The sequence below is a fragment of the Anabrus simplex genome, chromosome 13 (assembly GCF_040414725.1).
Source record: "Anabrus simplex isolate iqAnaSimp1 chromosome 13, ASM4041472v1, whole genome shotgun sequence".
Taxonomy (NCBI): Eukaryota; Metazoa; Arthropoda; class Insecta; order Orthoptera; family Tettigoniidae; genus Anabrus; species Anabrus simplex.
In genome coordinates, this window is record NC_090277.1 from 95,788,935 (window position 1) to 95,812,202 (window position 23,268).

The following is a 23,268-nucleotide window of genomic DNA, read 5'->3' on the forward strand; positions in this document are numbered from 1 at the left end:
AGAGCCGCAGCCCTAACTTTGCCACTGCTAAAGTATAAATAAATAAATAAATAAATAAATAAATAAATAAATAAATAAATAAATAAATAGTTTCCAGGAGAACGAAAAGAAAGAACGGAATAACATCTGGACAGAAGAGAGGAGGAAACAAACAGAAATGAATGCAGTGGGTTGCTTTACGTGGTCCTAAGATGGCCAAAATCGAGAAAGGAAAGAATCAAATAAATAAATAAATAAATAAATAAATTAAACTACAGATTAGATAAACTTGAAGTACTAGAAAGGAGAATCATGAGAAAAATCTTAGGCCCTGTAAAAATAACAGGAGTATGGAAATTAAAATCTCATGATGAAATATACAGGAACATAGAAAACATAACAGAAACCATAAGAAAAAGGACATATTTACAAAATGGATGATTCCAGATTAACAAAAAGGCAAGTACCTTTGGGACAAAAAGGCAACAACTAGCTAGATTCAAGAAGTAAAGGAAGATTTAGAAAGAAATAATATAAGAGAAGAAGAAACTATGAACAGAGAGATTTTTAGAAGGAGGGTAGTAAGTCTGGAAGGATTCCAAATGAAGACTGAACAAGAAACCTGGTGCGAAGGAACGGAAGAGAAAACAACGAAGTATGAAGAACTGAATTGAAATTGGCACGTGGTCCTTAGCAGGCACCATCGTAAAGAAGAAAAATAAATAAATAAATGACAGCACGATGACATTTACGGCATCTACTGGACCGTGCAATGGTAGTATTTTGCAACTCTGAGCTGACTGCACCTTTCCTATGATCTTACATTAGGAATGGAGCAATCGAGAGATCAAAACAGGTATGGACAAGTAGCGGATCGCTAGATAACGTTGTGAGGCTCCAGACAGGAAGGTACAAGTTAATTAATCAATCAATTACTTTATAGCGGCTACATGAATTGAAAATACAATGCAGTAGAAAGCCACGTAACCAGCACTCAAATGACAGGCAACAATGTTACTTTCGCTCAAAAAAAAAAAAATCGAAATAGCGGTAATTTTTCAGACGCTCATGTGCTACAGTGGTCAATATTCACCTTCTATTCCGCTCCTGTAACATTCACCAAAAACAACAACAATATTGTTAAAAGCATCCATGCTATTTAGGTCTTGTCAATTGTGAAATCACCGTACCAGCGTTTCATCCCATTGTGGCAGTGGAAGGTGAAGAAAGAAGGAAGAATTATCAATAATCTGTACAAAACTTAGTCTGCAGTAATAAGAATCGAGGTCTTTGGAAAAGCAGCAAGCAATCCAGAAAGGGGTGAGGCAAGCCTCAGTTCGTGCCCCCCTCCTTTTCATTGTATATATAGAACAGAAAACTCGGAAAGTTTTATTTCCAACGACAATGCGGTAGCGACTACGCCACGGAGACTACAAAAGTTATTTTTTTTTTGCTAGTTGCTTTACGTCGCACCGACACAGACAGGTCTTATTGCAACGATGGGATAGCAAAAGGCCTAGGAGTTGGAAGGAAGCGGCTGTGGCCTTAATCAAGGTACATCCCCAATACCATTCTTTTTCAAATTCTGAGCAATGTGCAGACAAAACTCTTATTTTATATTTTATATATTATTATTATTATTATTATTATTATTATTATTATTATTATTATTATTATTATTATTATTATTATTATTCGTGTAAGACTTATAGGGCGGAACTCACCTACTCCCACGTAGCCTTTAACTCCGCCCAGATTCCTCACTCGGAAAATACCAGACTTCTTGACAGCGCAGTTGAGGATGAAACCGAAGTCGGAGTTCACTACACAAGTGCTTCCAGCGAATTGCCACAGCAAGCCGCAGCCTGCAACAGAACAAAAGGGCAGTATGTTAATGGTGAGTAAAGCTGGAGAAAAGAACATAAGTTCACCTGTGTGGAGTTTATCCGTGTGGGTAGGATCATCAAATTATCTACTGACAGGATTAACCGATAAACACCACCGTGGCATTGTACGGAAGTGAAACATGGATGGTAATTAGTTCAGAAAGAAGGTGAATATAAGTTTTTGAAGTGTGGTGTTACAGATCTACGTTCTTTTATTTCAACATGGACTATTCAGTTGACTCGAATGAATGTAAGAGTGAATGACGTGTGAATGAAAGCAAAAATGACGTACTAGACTTAAGTTCTTAGGCTATCCCATTTACGTTCTTACTACTCTCATTTAAGGCTATAGACTGTTCATAGAAATAGACTACATAGTAACATTGATTTTAGTTCACTCAGATCGTAACATACTAGTTAATTTATTTTAGCCTTATATTTGAATAATTTTTTCTTTAAGCTAGTTTTCGATATATTCTTTAGGTTATAAGTTGATATATTTTTTTGTTATAATCCACTCTCTATTTATCCTATAATTTTTCATCAGTAGTAACCTTAATTAATTGTATTATTGTAATTCCTTATCTGACATACATATCTCAATAACAGTAATTGATTACAATGATACTTTAGATTAATATTGTAAAAATATAAAAAATGTATGTGGTTAAGTGTAAGAGAGGGCCAAGAGCCCTAACTTCGCCACTTAATAAAGACACAAATAAATAAATAAATAAATAAATAAATAAATAAATAAATAAATAAATAAATAAATAAATAAATAAATAAATATTCGTGTTTCGACAACGCCCCTGCATGCCTGCAACCCATTTATCAGATTGGTATGGCGGGCAGTCTACATGTGCCCCTGCTTCAGTGTAGAGCTTTTGTTCTATAGCGAAATACTGACGTAATCACAACGTAGTAAGCAATTATTGCTCTATGTCGTCGAATCGAAGCCTGAGAAGCGCTAGAGCGAGTATGATATAAATATTAGTATTTCCAAGACTAAGGTGATATCTGAAGGGAAGAAACCTAACCTTTTTCATCAACGCAAGTAAAAGCTTTAATCTTGGTTTAAAATGTTACTCCAGAAAGGTTGGCTAGTAAAACAGGAAAAAAAACGGGAAGGATTGTACGTTTCAGAGTGTCTGATTTTATATTTAAAAAAAGGGATATGCAAGAACTCGAGAAGGGAAAGTAGATTCTGAGGAAAATTCTGGGACCACAGAAAACTACATATGGGATTTGGAAGGAAAGGAGAAAGAAGGAGCTCTACAAGTACAGTGAATAGATCACGGACACAATGCGGAAAGGAAGGCTGAAATTTTACAGACACCTAGTAAGAAGGGATGACAAACGGCTGACCAAAAAAGATCTTCAAATTCATTATGGGATTAAAGGCCATATTCAAGTTGGTAGAAAAGGTCAAGAGGAATGGGGAAGAAGTTGGAATTACACTGGAGATGATTCACAATAGAAGAGATTTCAGAAGAAGAGTCGACAGTCTTAAAACCATTTGAAGATAAACCACGAAATAGGAGATCCAAACGGATCATTTCCGAAGAGGCGAGACAAATGTGGAGCGAAAGAATGAAGAGGTTTTGGGAAGAGAAAAGAAGAAAGGCCAAGAAGCCTTAATGTCTATGCGGTCCATAAGCGACCAAATTCGGAAAATAACCCTTCAAGGTGGTAGCTCGTAACGACTGGGATATTTAACTGAAAGAGAAAATCACAGCGGCGAGGAGTGTGACCAAGATTATGTAATAAAACGTCCTAAGTGGATAAAATAACACGCTGCCTACTTTGAGGACTACGGTGACATTGATTTTGAAACATATTTTAGGTTATGTAAAGCTTCGACGTACCGGGTGAGCTGGCCGTGCGGTTAGGGGCGCGCAGCTGTGAGCTTCCATCCGGGAAGTAGTGGGTTCGAATCTCACTGTCTGTAGCCCTGAAATACTTTTCCGTCGTTTCCCATTTTCACACCAGACAAATGCTGGGGCTGTACCTTAATTAAGGCCACGACCGCTTCCTTCCCAGTCCTAGACCTTTCCTAACCCATCGTCGCCATAAGACCTTTCTGTGTCGGTGCGACGTAAAGCAAATAGCAAAAACAGGAAACAATAATCACCACCACCACCACAACACAACCCGCCATAGAAACACGCAGCCTATTACTCATTATATCCCTTCACGTAGGGTTGGTGGGAGGAAGGGCATCCGGCCGTAAAAACGAGCCAAATGTACACAAGTGCCGACACCATGAAAATGGAGAAAACACTGAAGATGATGACGACGACGATGATGATGATTATTATTACTATTATTATTATTATTATTATTATTATTATTATTATTATTATTATTATTATTATTATTATTTTCTTTGTTATAATATTTTTTAAATTATGTATTTAATCCATTTTCCCTTTGGTGTTGGTTTTTCTCCCGGACTCAGTGAGGGATTCCACCTCTACCGCCCCAAGGCAGTGTCCCTGGAGCGTGAGACTTCGGGTCGCGGATAAAACTGGGGAGAAGGACCAGTACCTCGCCCAGGTAGCCTCACCTCCTATGCTAAACAGGGGGGCGGGGGCTTGTGGGGCATGGAAAAATTGGAAGGAAGCGGCCGTGGCCTTAAGTTAGGTACCATCCCTGCATTTGCGGGGAGAAGAAGCGAGGAAACCGCGGAAAACCACTTCGAGTATGGCTGAGGTGGGAATCGAACCCTCTTTATTCACTTGACTTCGCGAGGCTGAAGAGACTCCGTTCTGGTGCTCGTACCGCTTTTCAAATTTTCTGGCAGAGCCGGGAGTGGAACTCGGGCCTTCGAGGGGTGGCAGCTAACCACACTAACCACTACACACAGATGCGGACACGATAATAATAATAATAATAATAATAATAATAATAATAATAATAATAATAATCGTATGGCCTCAGCTATCGTGTGTGCGCATTTTAATTTAACCCCATCTGGCTGCTTGTTCGTCAGTTTCGACGTTCTATTTTACTCTGGGCCTGCTAAATGGTAGAGTAGGTACATCTCTCTTGCGCGGCATCTGTAGCTGATGAATTTGATGAATTTTGTTGGGTGAACACCAAATGTATCTTGTATATGCTGACATCGTACGGCATGGAGTGTCGAATGGACTTCCTACCACCCTTCAAACATCTGACTACCTCTGCCGGGTTTGAACTCGCTATCTTGGGATCCGGAGGCCAACATCCTACCACTTATAACATGAACGAACTGATTATCAAGGAATTATTTCGTGTTTCAGGAATGTTGAAGGCTTGTCACGACTGATGTAAGGCTAGCGGTGAGTTATCCTCGATGAAATGTCTCGGCTCATTCGCCATGCTCTCACCATTAGTCACAATATGCTGTTATCTAGGTTACCAGGAGAAAGCACTGGCCAATACATCCGGGGACATCCGACCACAATTCGCATCTTCCAAGGTAATGAACCACACTTCCCCTCCCTTTTAACGATGTATTCTGTTCTGTGTAACAAACAGAGGGAAAACCCACCGGGAATGTATTTGAAATGTTAAATGTATTTGAAAGTTAGCGAGTTTGTATAGTTATGCGCTTTCTTTACTTTTTTTTTTAAATTCCAGCACATTGTTGCCAACTCAGCGTATTTTCCGCTAAATTTTGCGGATGTTTAAATAGAACAGCGGAAAACATTTCCATTTAGCGGACAGCGGATTTTTTGACGGATTTTTAAACTTCTATTAACGATTTTCAGCGGTAACAATGTCGCCTTTCATCACCATGAGAAAAAATAATATAGAGTTTGCTACGATATCACAGTCTAGTTAATACCGTTGTATTAATAATAATAATAATAATAATAATAACAATAATAATAATAATAATAATAATAATAATAATAATTGTATAGTTATGCGCTTTCTTTACTTTTTTAAAATTCCAGCGCAGTGTTGCCAACTTAGCGGAATTTCCGCTAAATTTTGCGGATTTTTAAATAATAATAATAATAATAATATATTAATAATATAATATAATATAATATAATTTCTTCTTCTTCTTGCGTTCCGGCCTTCTAAGGACCACGTTACAATTTCAATTGTTCCTCCTTAGTTGTTCTTTCCTTTTCTTCCAGTATTCTTTCATTGTTATATTGTTATATTATATCATAATATATTATTATTATTATTATTATTATTATTATTATTATTATTAATATTATTATTATTATTATTATTATTATTATTATTATTATTATTATTATTATTATTATTATTGTATTGAACCTATGCTGCATACTATCACTCGTTTCCTAGACCAGCTCTGGCCCACAGCCTCACTCAGAATTTGTTGCAATCGTTACTCTACTCTTGATGAGCCGGCTAGTGTCGTCTTTGATATCGCGTTTCTTTTGACATTAGGTTGTTTTTGGTACGGTACGTCAATATGTCGAAAGAAAAGGTTGAAGAGTATAGTCAGATATTTCGTAAAGAGTGATTAAATAATTAAACTTTAATAGACTCGTTGGTTGAGTTTCCCAGTGAACCCAACCACAGTCGGCGCATCTATTGGCAGTGCAATATAAATGCGAAATTGTTTGACATTATTTCTTTCCCCATTTATAATAAACAATGAAAACAGTAATGAAAGTGAAAATAACTTTCGAAATAGTTTTGAAAATTTCCGTATGTGCTTTGCTACTGTGTACTGCCAGCATGTATTTTGAAAAAGAATAGTACCATGTGGCTTTATGTGAAACCACAGGATCTCAACCTAACACGTCTGCTTAAGACGATACAGTGCTGGGAGGAGAAGATGATGACCACCTGTTTTGAAACTGGCGAGTGTTGAGATGATCTCCTCTATTAAAACAGCTGGTATATGCTATTTTGGTTCAGTTCGAAATTTAGCGGAATTTAGCGGATTTTCATCTAAAATTTAGCAGACAAAAGATTTGTAGTTTGGCAACACTGTGCCAGCGATCTTCATATCGGGACCAAAGATCTTATGGCCATTTTCATAATAAAAATAATTGTACAGCTAACTTGGCACTCTTCTTCTTCTTCTTTAAGTACCATTCGGATCTCCCAGACGTTGATGATTGATCACCTTTCTTTAGCTAACTTGAAGAGTTGTTGGGTGTTGTTGATGTAAGTCCCAGTCTTTTATGAAATGGCGTATGGCTTTTAGTGCCGGGAGTGTCCGAGGACAAGTTCGGCTCGCCAGGTGCAGGTCTTTAGATTTGACACCCGTAGGCAACCTGCGCGTCGAGATGAGGATGAAATGATGATGAAGACGACACATACACCCAGCCCTCGTGCCAGCAAAATTAACCAATGATGATTAAAATTCCCGACCCTGCCGGGAATCAAACCCGGGACCTCTGTGACCAAAGGCCAGCACGCTAACCATTTAGCCATAGATCCGGACATAATAAAAATAATTGTACAGATAACTTGGCACGCTTCTTCTTCTTCTTCTTCTTCTTCTTCTTCTTCTTCTTCTTCTTCTTCTTCTTCTTCTTCTTCTTCTTCTTCTTCTTGTTCTTCGAAAGCTATTCCGATCCCCCAGACGTTGTTAATTGATCACCTTTCTTTAGCTAATTTAAAGAGTTGCTGGGTGTTGTTGATGTAAGTCCCATTCTTTTATGTTTCGGAGCCATGACAATTGATGGTCTACCAGCTCGGCGCTTCACTTATACAGCAGGTATCTTTCCTTGTAATACGAACTGTAGAAGCGTGTACTTTCTACCTCGTAGAACCTCGTTTTTCTGGCTTTGATCATATTTGCCCGCTAATGCTCGCTCTCCTTAATGGGCTCCGGTACGATGGAAAATGATGACATTTATCATTTTCAATTTTTTTGCTGATTTTTTTCCTAAGTTTTCATGAAGGGGAGGGGCGGGCCACCTTGAAGGTTACGCCTTCACCCTAGCCAGGAGTTTCGGCTTGTAGCTGACTATTGATCTTTGGAATGTCCTCTTTAATTTGGTGTATAATACATACGTTTTTGTAACATAGAAATGCTTTAAATAAACGATAAGAGGAAGAAGTGTGGGCGTGGCAGTCTTCTCAGCGTTGCGTCAGATGATTCTTCACCGAACCACGGACTCTACCCCAAAGAAACCGATACATGATGCAATCACAACAAAGCACAAGCAGCAGCGAAAATATTTGTACACGAGGATGGTTTGCAATACGCTGTCATAGAGGAACGTAAGCCTATTTTCAGAGATCTATCTGATGTACAGTTACTTAAGAAGTGTTTACATGGTCGTACCCAAAATCAGAATGAGTGCATCAACAGTGTTATCTGGTCAAGAATTCCAAAAACAGTTTTTGAAGCAATTAATGCTATTCATTTTTGTGTTTACGACGCTGTAATGACTTTTAACAATAGTAACTTGTCAAATTGTGAAGCACTGAAGAAACAGTATTAGTGTTGGGTATCACACCGTACGAGGGCGTAGAGCTAACCACCCTACCCCATCACGTGCCGAGGTTACGGATAGTGGAAGCCTTTACCTTCCACCGCTCCAAGGGCCTTCATGGCCTGTACGGAGATGACTTTGCTTTGCTTTGCTTTATCACACCGTACGAGCCATGTACAAGCTTGACAAAGAAAAAGAGAAAGCATAGAGGGAAGTGGAAAATGAGGTATGAGAGAAGAAAAGAAAACTGAAAAGAAGGCTGGAAGAAACCTATCAGGACGATCCAGATGACCCACGTTATGGTTCTGGAATGCACTGAAACTTTGACAGCAGTTTCCCGTAAGTTTACTTTTTGAAAGATTTAGTGTATCTTAGAGATGGCTGAAAAATAACGTAGCAGTTACTTTGTCACAGTTACATACCCGTCACTGTTACAAATGTAACGAGGACAAAAAATAACAGGTTATCGAGTAACGACAACAGAATAACGTAGCCTACTAGTGAAAATAGTAACTGGGAAGTGGTAACTGTCACTAGTAGCAGCTTACAGACACAGAATGTGACCCTCAGAGTTCAGATAGTACGCATGTCTTCCAAGTGAGAGCGCTTTCGTAGGAGATTGCTTTAAGTCAAATACACTGTAGTGTATAATATACTCTATAGTGTATTTGTTTAAGCTGCTGCTGTCAACTGCTAACTAAAGTGTAAACTGTTATGACATATTCAACTGCTCAAGGGTCATCGTTGACTCAGGCATCGCGCAGGGCTACCTACATTATAAAGTTTCACCCGTATAATTTTTCTTGTGCCATGAATATATTAGTATGATAACTTTCCGTTTTGATATTATAGATAACATAACATTACTTCATTTTACTTAATCGATCCTCTTGTACAGGTTTGTGTCGAGGTTTGGCAGGCAGATCATCATGTTTTCTTGTCTTCTATCCTTGATCGGGGCACTGTCAAACTCACTCCTCTTGATTTCAGAGAAGACGCCATGTTGTCTTCTCGTTTCATCCGTTGTCTGCCTCTCGTTAACTTTACAGCAAATAGGAATGCGTGTGTTGCTGCACCGACTTTCAACAGTGTAGTGCGCATGTGCGAGTGAATGAATGGGACTTCGCAACACAGACAAGCTTGAAGCCGTGACCAATAAAAGGCGAGTAACGTTGGACGTTATTTTAAACTGTTACTTTTCATACTTTTCACAGTTACTTTAATGTAGCAGTGACAGATGTAGCAGTTACACAAAAATAACCGTTTGTACCTTTTATCGGAAACTACCTGAATGAACTTCCTGAAACTTTTACAGCCTTGAAAGTATGTCTCTGTGAGTATGTTAACACAGGCATATTGCATTTTACGTCATAGTGTGCGAATTATTGACTGTACAGCACATCAAAAGTATTCAAAAAATAATTCTGTCAAACAAAACAGTACTTTTGGAAATACCTGTGTTAAAGTATTAGAAAACCATCATAGGTTCACCTTATTTTTTCAGACATGTACCTTAATTAGTTGTTGAGAAAAGGTGCAATGAATTTTGTAAAATATGCTTGAGAAAGATAGTCTGCAAATAAAACATTTTTTTTTTTTCTAAACATTACCTACAAGGTGATGAGTCAACCAGTGTTCACCTTTATTTCATATTTCAACAGACCAGGATATTTGCTATGCCCCATTCTTTATTTCTCTATCGTCATACAAGCGATGGAATTATCCCCTCCATGCAGTCGTGGGAACCGTGTGTTCCAGTGTGTGATACTGTTGTTCCTCGCACGCCACCCAGCAGCTTTGTAAAGCCATCGATGACCTTTCTCCGCCGTATTCCACACGTCAGGAGTGTGGGCGACCGCAAATCCAGCGTGCAGTATTCTCTTGTTCATTGGACGACCGCATCTTCAGTGCAAGAAATATGTAATTGGTAAAATATCTCAGCTATAGCGAAGCTTTCACTCTTCATAGCTTCCGTGGTGGATCAGTGGTAGAGTGCCAGACTCACGTTCGAGGTAGTAAAAACTCTTAGCACTGTATGTCAGGCATCGTCAACTGCATCATGTCGACATCTAGTGGCGGCGAATAGTGGAGAAAACATTACATTCTTATTCCATTTAACAGCCTTAAACTAGGAATGATTAAAAAGAACAATTTGTTCAGACCTGTCGTCTACAAAGGGCACTAGGAAAGTTTTGCAATGTGAGTGAACGCTTTAGATTTTTTCAAAATAATGTCCACCACACTCAATACACTTCTCCATACGTCGAAACCAGTCTGCCACTTTTCTTCGGTTACATTTTCACACTCTTGATCCCATGCTGCCAGAAGCTACTCGTCGGATGTAAAACGCCGCCCTTTCAGTTTCATCTTTACTTCTGGGAAGAGTGCGAAGTCACATGGGGCAAGATCAGGACTGTATGGAGGGTGATCTGGCAAGAAAATCCATTGTTACATTAGCACGATGTGCTGGAGTATTGTCGTGATGCAAGAGCCAAGTGTTGGGCCGTGATCTTGGACGAAGCTGCTTGAGAGCCTGGATGACCTGAGGCAGACAAGTCTCACTGTACCACTTCGCAGTAACTGTCCTTTGTGCTTCTAGCACAAACCGAGTCAGGATGCCCCGTTTAGTGAAGAATGCTGCAATCATCCTTTTCTTCACTGACCTTGACCTTCGCACTGTCATAGGAGTACCCTCACCTTCAAACAGCCACACCTTGTTCTGGGATTTTGTTGGGACATCGTAATAATAAAGCCAAGTTACGTCACCTGTAACGATGCTATTGACGTTACGCGAAGTCCCATTTTCAAACTGTTTTAGCATTTCTCGTCACCGTTTCACTCGATGTTCCCTTTGTTCCTCTGAAAGTGAATGGGGCACCCAAAGGGAACAAACCTTTCTAACATATAGATGGTCGTGCAGAATTGAATGAATAGCTGGTGCAGGGATGTGGAGAGTCTCTTCTCCCTGCCGATATGTCAACCGCCTCTCTTGCTGCAACATTTTCCTCACAGCTTCAATGTTTTCCTCAGTCACTGATTCAGACGGTCGCCCAGTTCGAGGATCGTCTTCAACCCTAAAACTTCCCCTCTAGAACTCTTTGTACCAGCGAAAAATTGTTGTCCGATGTAAACAGTCTTTTCCCAGCACAGGAGTCATTTCATCCTGGCAATGATCAACAGTTAATCCACGAGCAAAACTGTAGCGGATAACTGCGCGATATTCACCTTTAGATCACACTGATATCTTAACTTGCTTTCAATCCCACTGCTTGGTAACAAATGGTGTGAAGGTCGCGCCTTGCTGTCTTCTAGACCAGTTTTCACCCCTCACCATAACAGGGGTGTCCAGCCAACCGGTTTTGTGTATTGCAAAACTTTCCTAGAGCCCTTTGTATTTAATTCCTTCTTTTTAAATTAATTAATTAAAAAAATACTCAGCGGAAATACGCATAAAATGTTGTTCGTCACCACTGGGCGATTCGTACAGCGCTACAGCAATTAGTGGAGAGTCGCGTAGCAACGTGTAGCATGAGGTGCAAGAAAGGGTATATTTTTACCAAGGTCGTGGACCCTGAAAGAGCCTCCGTGGCTCAGGTGGCAGTGCGCCGCCCACTCACCGCTGGGTTCCGTGGCTCAAATCCCGGTCACTCTATGTGAGATTTGTGCTGGACAAAGCGGAGGCGATACAGGTTTTATTTCGGGTACTCCAGTTTTCTCTGTCATCTTTCATTCCAGCAAAATTCTCCAATATCGTTTCATTTCATCTGTCAGTCATTAATCATTGCCCGAGTGGAGTGCGACAGGCGGCACAATTCCTGTTCACGCCGCTAAATGGGGATTCGATTTTTTGGGGACTTCGGGGTGCCGGAATTTTGTCCCTAAGGAGATCTTTTACGTGCCAGTAAATCTATGGACACGAGGCTGACGTATTTGAGCACATTCAAATACCACCGGACTGAACTTGGATCGAATCTGCCAAATTGGGGTCACCCTGGCAATCTCACATAAAGGATGGGATATTCGGACCGGTAGTAGTGGTGATTATATGTTCATAAAGATTTTTTGTGTGTTTTGGGCTGTACTGTCTATCTCACGATTACTTTCCACATACATAGGTGGACAGTAGGCTACTGCAGGATCCCACGCTGTTTTTTAGTGACCAACCTACGCGTACAATGGACAATAACGAAGAGAAAACAGTGTGTTACAGAACAGTGAAATGAAATGTCGTATGGCTTTTAGTGCCGGGATATCCCAGAAAGGGTTCGGCTCGCCAGGTGCACGCCTGCGCGTCGTGATGAGATGAAATGATGATGATGAAGACAGTACATACACCCAGCCCCCGTGTCACTGGAATTAACCAATTAAGGTTAAAATCCCCGACCCGGCCGGACATCGAACCCGGGACCCTCTGAGCCGAAGGCCAGTACGCTGACCGTTCAGCCAGCGAGTCGGACTACAGAACAGTCTTCTAGACTCATTATCGTCAAATATACTTCTAGATGCCACGATCCACCTTCTTACCTTGGTCTTTGTCATAAGTCTCCTCTGTATGTCCTAAAGATGAGCATGATCACTATTAGCTAAAGGAGGGCGGAGGAAAATGGTGTCAAATTGATGTATTCACAAAGACGCACACAAAATGCTGTCACTTGCGTACACGGATTTTATTTACAATTATTTACAAGTTAAACACACATAGCCTAATCAACTGCCATCATAAACAAAACACGAATAAGTAGGCCAGAATGTGACTACCATCTTGAAAAACATTTGACTGTTACAATAACATGTCGTCAGAATCACACAAGGAGCTCACGAAAACAACTCCAACTAAACAATAACTCAACTCCACCGTCGAGACTGTCTGTATAGGTGGCCTGGCCAGGCTTCTAGGAGGATATGTCACAACATATCTTCTAGCAAATTCTAGAGTGCCTAATAACATAGTTACAATGAAAAGACCATTCTAAAACCATCTAGTGTCAAAGATACGTTATTCTGGATGTTACAGTGTGTTGCACAATGTTACTGTGGATTATACATCATATATACAGCTAATAATAAATTATATGCTATTAATTACAGGTTCTTACATTCACTAAACACGGTGAATGCATATATATACAGCACATGTTTAATGACATAACCTACAAATAATACGATCGTATTGTCCGTACATATGACATATCTACGTAAATAATACTAATACTAAATGGATGTAAACACTTCGTAGCCATACCTCACAAATAATAATAATAATAATAATAATACGAGCTCGATATTGGCATTATTTACCCATGGGTTAAAGAATATTAATTAATATTAATTAAGGTACAGCCCCGGCATTTGGCTGGTGTGAAAATGGGAAACCACGGAAAGCCACATTCAGGGCTACCGACAGTGGGGTTCGAACCCACTATCTCCCGGATGCAAACTCGCAGCTGCGAAGCCCTAACCGCACGGCCAACTAGCCCCATATTATTATTATTATTATTATTATTATTATTATTATTATTATTATTACTATTACTATTATTATTACAGTATTTGTTTTACGTCACACTGACACAGGTAGGTCTTATGGCGACGATGGGACAGAAAAGGGCTAGGAGTAGGAAGGAATCGGCCGTGGCCTTAATTAAGGTATAGCCCGAGCATTTGCCTGGTATAAAATGGGAAAGCACGGAAAGCCATCTTCAGGGCTGCCGACAGTGGGGTTCGAACCCACTATCTGCCGGATGCAAGCTCACAGCCACGCGCCCCTAACCACACGGCCAACCTCCCCGGTATTATTATTATTATTATTAGTAGTAGTAGTAGTAGTAGTAGTAGTAGTAGTAGTAGTAGTAGTATTGCCGGCCCCGCGGTAAAGGGTTAGCGTTCCTGCTTTTTACCCGGAGACTCCGGGCTCGATTCCCGACCAGGGAATTTTATTTGAATCTGAAGGCTGGTTCGAGGTCCACTCAGCCTACGTGATTAAAATTGAGGAGCCATCTGACGTAGAGATGGCGGCCCCGGTCTATGAAGTCAAGAATAACGCCCGAGAGGAACCGTCGTGCTGAACACACGCCTCCTCATAATCTGCAGGCCATCGGGCTGAGCAGCGGTCGCTTGGTAGGCCATGGCACTTCGAGGCTGTTACGCCATGGGGTTTGGTTCTTTTATTATTATTATTATTATTATTATTATTATTATTATTATTATTATTATTATTATTATTATCTGTAGTGTAGACAACAGTTGTCTAAGAAATACGTTCACTTCTACTTTTATATTTAGTTCATTCCACGTTAAGTAAACAGCATCGCTCTTACGGACCTACAAGGAGTGAACACACCCCCCTCTTAGACAGCCATAATTCCTCGTGATTAAGGGATATTATACTGTACTTTGTAATGTATTATGGAAGACGGATAAAAAGGATGAGGCATTTTTGCCCGTGAGTTATTAAAATAATTACCGTATATAACATCTTCTTTTTCATAAATACGTTCGTAGGGAGGAAGCACAGTGGCGGGAACAGCCATCGCTTCGTTGCCTTCCTTCATTTTCCCTCTTTTGTGTTGCTCTGGTACAAGCCTCGTGTAGTCCCTCACTCTGTTAACATCCGGCAGCTCACTTCTGTAGTGAAGTCACCTACAGTATTTATTTGTTGCATCTGTTTTCTAGCCTTTATTACTTGGATAAATTTATTTAATGCAATTAAATGCATCCCTCAGCCCTCGAGCCCATACAAGTTATTTGTCTATTTTCTCCCCCTGTTTGCCTTACACTTCAATGCTGAGGTTTTTTATGCGCCTTAGTTTACCTCTGATTCTGTACAAACCAAAAATAGCCCCTTGTAAACCTCCGTCCCCTTCAGTTCATAAAAATAGTTTGTAGCTTCGTTTCTTCCGCTTTGTGTCTTGCACTTGAATACTGAGTTTCACAAATTTATATGCCGCCATTTTCCCGTGATGTTGTTGAGCAGAGCCGTTCGATGTGGCAACCCTGTTGTCATAAGAGCAATACTCTTTTCTTAACATGGAACGACTTATAGGTTAATCTTTATGTAACCATCCGGGAACAGGTACTAACAGGTTGTGGGGTATAGTTCAAGACACGTTACACCAAGAGCAATAGTTCGTATTGTACAAGCAACAGGAAGTTTAGAATATACAGTAATTAACTGTATGACATGCGTTTAACGAATACTACCCGGTATGACCCCGTCGTTGCTGGGTTGGTTTTGATGGAGAATATGGTTTCGGAATTGCGTTCGGGCTGGCGAAATTTATAAAAAATTAAAGTTTTATAATGGAAACCGTTTCCAGCGTGAAGATATAGTTCAATATCTCCTTTGTAAAGAGGAAGGACCAATCAACCTAGCAACAAGAGTCTGATCTGGTACGACATCATGGGTGATGCAATAGGACCGCCAAATTGAGGTACAAAAATCGCCGTGCCGCGCGGCTAAAAATAGTGGAGTGATAACACGTCGTGTGAGGTGTCGTTTGATTCGTTTCAGTGATTTATATAAATATACAGCGGAAAATAATCCAATAGTGAACATGTAACAAAACTGTTGTTTAAAGAAATGCGAAAAATGTATTACTTTCGCTAAATTTCAGAACAGTAAGCGGTTTCAAAATTGTGGAAAAGTCATTCGAGATATTGGAGCGATTTGCCACAATTCCAAAATTCCATAGTTCTAGCCCTTCTGGCAAGCAACTCAATGTTGAAAACATCCTAGGGATATGAGCTACGAATATTACGTAAATAAAATATAATCAAGTATCAGAATCTATTCATTATTTATTCCTAAACATTACAATCATTTTCTTAATCATCGTTATCCGGTCGATTAGATTAGCAGTTTGCCTTTTTCTACCACTACGAGCGCTAATGTGAGTCAATGCATTGTTTCACTTAAGCACCACTACGAGCGCTAATGTGAGTCAATGCATTGTTTCACTTAAGTACCACTACGAGCGCTAATGTGAGTCAATGCATTGTTTCACTTAAGCACCACTACGACCGCTAATGTGAGTCAATGCACTGTTTCGCTTAAGCACCACTACGAGCGCTAATGTGAGTCAATGCACTGTTTCGCTTAAGCACCACTACGAGCGCTAATGTGAGTCAATGCACTGTTTCGCTTAAGCACCACTACGAGCGCTAATGTGAGTCAATGCACTGTTTCGCTTAAGCACCACTACGAGCGCTAATGTGAGTCAATGCATTGTTTCACTTAAGTACCACTACGAGCGCTAATGTGAGTCAATGCATTGTTTCACTTAAGTACCACTACGAGCGCTAATGTGAGTCAATGCATTGTTTCACTTAAGTACCACTACGAGCGCTAATGTGAGTCAATGCATTGTTTCACTTAAGCACCACTACGAGCGCTAATGTGAGTCAATGCATTGTTTCACTTAAGCACCACTACGAGCGCTAATGTGAGTCAATGCACTGTTTCGCTTAAGCACCACTACGAGCGCTAATGTGAGTCAATGCACTGTTTCGCTTAAGCACCACTACAAGCGCTAATGTGAGTCAATGCATTGTTTCACTTAAGTACCACTACGAGCGCTAATGTGAGTCAATGCATTGTTTCGCTTAAGCACCACTACGAGCGCTAATGTGAGTCAATGCACTGTTTCGCTTAAGCACCACTACGAGCGCTAATGTGAGTCAATGCACTGTTTCGCTTAAGCACCACTACGAGCGCTAATGTGAGTCAATGCATTGTTTCACTTAAGTACCACTACGAGCGCTAACGTGAGTCAATGCATTGTTTCACTTAAGTACCACTACGAGCGCTAATGTGAGTCAATGCACTGTTTCGCTTAAGCACCACTACAAGCGCTAATGTGAGTCAATGCATTGTTTCACTTAAGCACCACTACGAGCGCTAATGTGAGTCAATGCACTGTTTCGCTTAAGCACCACTACAAGCGCTAATGTGAGTCAATGCATTGTTTCACTTAAGTACCACTATGAGCGCTAATGTGAGTCAATGCAGAGTTTCACTTAAGTACCACTACAAGCGCTAATGTGAGTCAATGCAGAGTTTCGCTTAAGCACCACTACGAGCGCTAATGTGAGTCAATGCAGAGTTTCACTTAAGCTCTTATAATTACATTCGGTGCTAGGATTTGAATTTTTTTAAAAAGAAAACGAGCAAAGGAACAATCGATTTTAGGCCGGAAGTGATTTTCAATTGTTTTTTAAGTTTGAAAATGGTATCCTTAATTCACAATTTGAAGCCTTTCCGGACCCTTGAGCCCTTTAACTTTCGGCACAATTGAGAAAATTGCTTAATTTTACGTTTTTCGTAGTATGGGAACCCTATTTTTAAAAAAAATGTTTATAACGTTAAAAAGTCCTAAATCACCAATGCTGAGTGTCAAAAGGCTTGTCAGGAGCATGTCAAAGCTAAGGCGGACAGACGCTGTCGTGAGGCGAGTTCCGCTTAGGTGGCTTTAGTTCCGCGCGGCTGGAAACACACCTTAGCACATCTACTACTTCCATGAAATCAAACAATCATCATTGTTCTGCGTTTATGGCTGTCACCATGTGGCAGATACCATTATCAATTGTTTATCTAGTCTACTCTTAAATAATTTCAAAGAATTTGGGGAATATTATCGAATATTTTCCTTGTTAAATAAATTATTCCAAGACAGATGCAACAACACAATGCAGTCTCTCGGAAGAAATAGCCAACGAAACAGGTTTGAGAATCTCTGTAGAAAAAATCAAATTTATTACAAACATAAAAACCGCTCCAAAAATTTTGACTACTCATATGTAGGTTACGTCTCAAAACTTACGGCATAAAATTAATAGGAAATAGTATCAAAACTCACGACTACAAACTAGTAACTAAATTAACATTCCATTGAGGCTCAAAATTCGCGACTCCGTACAGCATGTGCCTGCGATGACCGCAGGAGAGATGAGGTGCACTGTGACTCTTGTTGTCTTTCAACCCATATTTGTCTACCCACTTTTAGAATGGGGTATCTAGAGGCATGACTGTTTCGCATTAACGGTAAGCGTAACAAAAACATTTTTGAAGTGATTTTGAGACATATTTACTAATTATATGATCCTGATTAAGAAAACAGCGATTTTGTTTTCGAGAATTACAGCGAATTAAAGCGATAAAGCTAGTTCAAAGCGAAATTTACTTATTTTGCAACTTGTGCGAAACTGCAGCTAAATTTATCAAAAGTAACGAGCTTGAAATTGTATGCTAATATTACGTGCGTGAAAAACGGAAGACAAGATAACAATTTCTCAACTCGACAGAAATACGTGTTCGTTAAAATTGTCTAGGAAATCCCGTAATGGTATAACCATGTAGGGTGACAGCGTAACTTATGTAATCTTGATTAGGACTATAATATAGTCCTATAATATAACCGGGCTGAGTGGCTCAGGCGGTTGAGGCGCTGGCCTTTTGACCCCAACTTGGCACGTTCTATCCTGGTTCAGTCAGATGGTATTTGAAACTGCTCAAATACGTCAAGCTCATGTCGGTAGATTTACCGGCACGTAAAGTAACTGCTGCGGGGCAAAATTACGGCACTTCGGCATCTCCAAAAACCGACAAAAATGTAATTAGTAGGACGTAAAAAGAATTATTATTATTATTATTATTATTATTATTATTATTATTATTATTATTATTATTATTATTATTATTATTATTATTATTATTATTTATCTTCAACATTAAAAAATCACAAATTACTTTTGTGAATAATTTTGAAAAATGAATAAACGAAATTCAAACGATGGGGAAGATCTGTTTCGCTGTTCCTTTTCGCGAAATCGCACATAAATTAATGCGAAAAAGGTCATGCCTCTAGGGATATCCCATGCATTGTTAACAGGAATTATCCTACCACAGACCAAATTCTCCAAGTATAACATTGATCTTTCAGTTATTCGCTTGGTGTCATCGAGCAGTGCACAACATGAAATTCATTACTTCCGAAAAGGGAAAACTAAATTCAATGTACAACGGTTATAGGTTTTATAAGCAGAGAAAAATCAAGTCTTGCGAAACAGTATGCCTTTGTCATACAAGACTGTCATCCGCGTGTGCCGGTAAAATTACAATTATTGCAAGTGACAATGGCGTTTTAAGAGAAAATGCCTGATATCCGTGGATTTCCCCCTGTCGCGTATACTTCGTGCGATGCTACACGACAGCCCACTTCTTGATGAGAGAGGTGCCAATTACAAGAGGGCACGCAATTCCGGCTGGTGCTAACAATGGACCTTTCCGCACAATTCCAATTACATTTTCAAATATCTACAGTCTTTAGAGTGGGCATTTATCCATTGAAAAGAAAAGTGGCCCGGCTCGTGAGTTTTGGATCTGGTCCAAGTAAAGAAACCTACTTCTACTAATCCTCTTCTTGGAATTCGAGCAGTGGCGCGGACTTTGGCGGGGAGGCAAGGCATTTTTTATGCCCCCAAAAATGATATTAGTTGGGGGGGGGGGGAAGATTGCAGATTGAGCTTGCATCCGGGAGATAGTGGGTTCGAATCCCACTGTCGGCAGCCCTGAAGATGGTTTTCCGTGGTTTACCATTTTCACACCAGGCAAATGCTGGGGCTGTACCCTAATTAAGGCCACGGCCGCTTCCTTCCAACTCCTAGGCCTTTTCTATCCCATCGTCGCCATAAGACCACGGAGCCATTATCATTACTATCAATATTGTTATTGTATGTATGTAGAGTCTTCAGCCCTAAGGCTGCTTGGATCCTCAACAGCTCTGCCATCATCTGTCATAGATGGCCTAGGCATCACTGAAGAGGCGTACTAGGGAAATGAGGAGTGATGTAGTTTCCCGTTGCTTTCCTCACCGAGTCAGTAGTTGCTATTACATATCATTCCGCCAAGTCCACTGAAATGCATGCACCAACCGACCCTATGAGCAACATATTCACACCATTCATAGCAGGGACTGGCTGCGTAAGAAATGGCATTACTAGCATCGCTCATAACTCAGTCACTTTCATACTGTCCAAGGATAAGACAGAGACAGATCAATGAAAGTAACAAAATTGCTCTAGCCTATACCAGAAGACATAGTGCACTGTAAACACTAGGTCCTGCCAACAGACATATATTATTATTATTATTATTATTATTATTATTATTATTATTATTATTATTATTATTATTATTATGTCCGACTCGTTGGCTGAATGGTCAGCGTACTGGCCTTCGGTTCAGAGGGTCCCGGGTTCGATTCCCGGCCGGGTCGGGGATTTTAACCTTCATTGGTTAATTCCAATGGCCCGGGGGCTGGGTGTTTGTGCTGTCCCCAACATCCCTGCAACTCACACACCACACATAACACTATCCTCCACCACAATAACACGCAGTTACCCACATATGGCAGATGCCGCCCACCCTCATCAGAGGGTCTGCCTTACAAGGGCTGCACTCGGCTAGAAATAGCCACACGAAATTATTATTATTATTATTATTATTATTATTATTATTATTATTATTATTATTATTATTATTATTATTATTATTATTATAGTAGGTTAAATTTAAGTTTATTTATGTTGATTATTCAATTTATGCCGTATGTAAGTAACTGCTTAGTGATATGTGAGTATGTATTTACTGTATATATCAGACAATTGTGTGTATGTAGATGTAAGACAGGGTAATAGCGTTTTGTATAAAAATTGAACTTGGTTCATTCTAAGAGAAGGCATTATAGTCTTAACCGCGCCAAGTAAAATATATTATAAATAAGTAAATAAAAATAAATGAATTGATCAGCAGACCGTTTCCATAAGAACCACGAAGTTGAGGACTGAATGAAGCAATGTAAATTCATTCCTGAACGTAAATATCAGTTTTATCTAAGATTACTTGGTTGTGGACTGGTTTGCTAATAGCTGACCAGGTGCCTCGGGCAGTGATCTACTTTCTGATTCAACCAATTAGAGTCGAAAGTGTTGAGTAGGTCACCGATGTAGTCCCGGCACTTTCCATACTCACATATATACAAACTCACATACATACATGGGGCTGGCGTAAGATGATCACAAAAACAATACAACAATATCCAGAGGCCATTTTAATGCCAGTTTCATAACTCACAATGTTGTAACTTATCGGCAAGTGGAGAAAGTCGCATCATTCTTGTCATAAGGCTCTATACGTCGCCAGTGGTGCTATGAGATACACTTAAAGCGAGAAATTAGCGTTCACAGTCGTTAGAAGTTGATTTACGTAGCTTAACCTGTACTGTGACGAAATATATGTGATTAAAAGTTGACAATTATTCACGGATGAGACAGGAACTGCCATTCACGCTTTGATGAACAGATTGCGGGGTATACTGAGTTTGACTTTCCATTGTTCTCCAAGGCAAATATGTTTAGACAGGCTCTGCTTTATTTTACCAACAAACGTTACTTGAACATCTATTATGATGATAATGATAATGATCGTATAGCTTAGTGGCGTATGAAGAGGGAGGTGATTATTGTTTTAAGAGGAAGTACAACTAATCAGAGAGAAAAAAATAAAGGGATCCGACACTTCGGAAAATGAAGGTGTCGCCCAAAGAATGACAAGGTCCAGGTAGGGCGTGAAAATGAAAGACTGCCCGGCTGAGTGGCTCAGACGATTGAGACGCTGGCCTTTTGATTCCATCTTGGCAGGTTCGATCCTGACTCAGTCCACTCGTATTTGAATGTGCTCAAATACGTCAGTCTCGTGTCGGTAGATTTACTGGCACGTAAAAGAACTCCTGAGGGATTAAATTCGGCACCTCGGCATCTCCGAAAACTGTAAAAGTATAGTCAGTGGGACGTAAAGCTAATAACATCATGAATGACAATGAAAGACTCCCTAGGCTTCCATACGTAATACCGTCGGGGTCGGAAAAGAACAATTGTTGACCAAGGGAGGTCGGATAGAACAGATGAAAGTGAGGAGCTTGGCACGCGTAAGTGGAAGCAATGCCAGAACTCAGCGAAGAGCCCCGTCGTCGCCAACGCACGCTCCCAAGTTGAGAGAGTTGAAAGCCCCTAGGGCCCCTCTTAGTCGCCTTTTACGACAGGCATGGTCTTACCGTGGATCTTATTCTACTGTCCCCGCCCACAAGGAAAGCATTCGAGAGATAGTGGGTTCGAATCCTACCATCGGCAGCCCTGAAGATGATTTTCCGTGGTTTCCCATTTTCACACTAGGCAAATGTTGGGCAGTACCTTCATTTCGGCCACGGCCGCTATCTTCCCAAACCTAGCCCTTTCCTATACTTCTGTGTGTTAGTGCGATGTTTAACCAAGTAGCAAAAACATATTATTATTGCTGGAATTTTAGTGGGAAGATTATTGCTTTGTTTTAATTTACACTAAAGCTTGTAAATAAATATTTCTAGGAGTTTATTTTACGCCCGGTCACGTTTGGCAACTTTCGTGAAAAAGAAAGGAGACATTTCCCGTTATCTAACTGAACGGAAAAGCATTGGGGATTTGGATTTAGATAGTTATAATAAACTAGAAAGCGTTTGTGGAATATGCAAAAGTCATTAGTGATTTGTGATCATTGCAGTTTAGAGTTCCGCGATCGCTAAACATGGATAACTGATAAATAATTAAGATCTTAAGGTACTAGCAGAAATACGCGTGACTGAATATCAGATAAACATCGTGGATAATTATTATTATTGTTTAGACTTTGATATAGAAGATTTTAATGAGCCATTGCCTTGCGATAAAAGCCTGCTGTATGAGAGAAGGCCGATTTCACAGCCTTCTATTCCTACTTCGTCACCTGTATAAGAACAAGATGCACTTAATTAGATATCACGAAAATTAAAGAGAAATTTATCTTTAATTCCTCGTTACCGTCTCACCTCCTTCCAAGTTACGAAGATAACAACGTAGCGTGTAAAATGTGTCATCAGCCATCATAGTATTGAGTTCAATATCTAACG

At 40.0% G+C, this 23,268-nt stretch overlaps 1 protein-coding gene across 1 annotated transcript in view; it reads right to left on the minus strand.

Annotated features, from left to right (window-relative positions):
* The window catches only part of mtg (mind the gap), a 79,314-nt gene that overhangs the window by 21,772 nt on the left and 34,274 nt on the right, over positions 1-23,268 (minus strand). Inside the window, exon 2 of the mRNA XM_067157016.2 lies at positions 1,704-1,844. Coding sequence (XP_067013117.2) covers positions 1,704-1,844 — 141 coding nt within the window. The remainder of the gene's footprint in view (positions 1-1,703; positions 1,845-23,268) is intronic.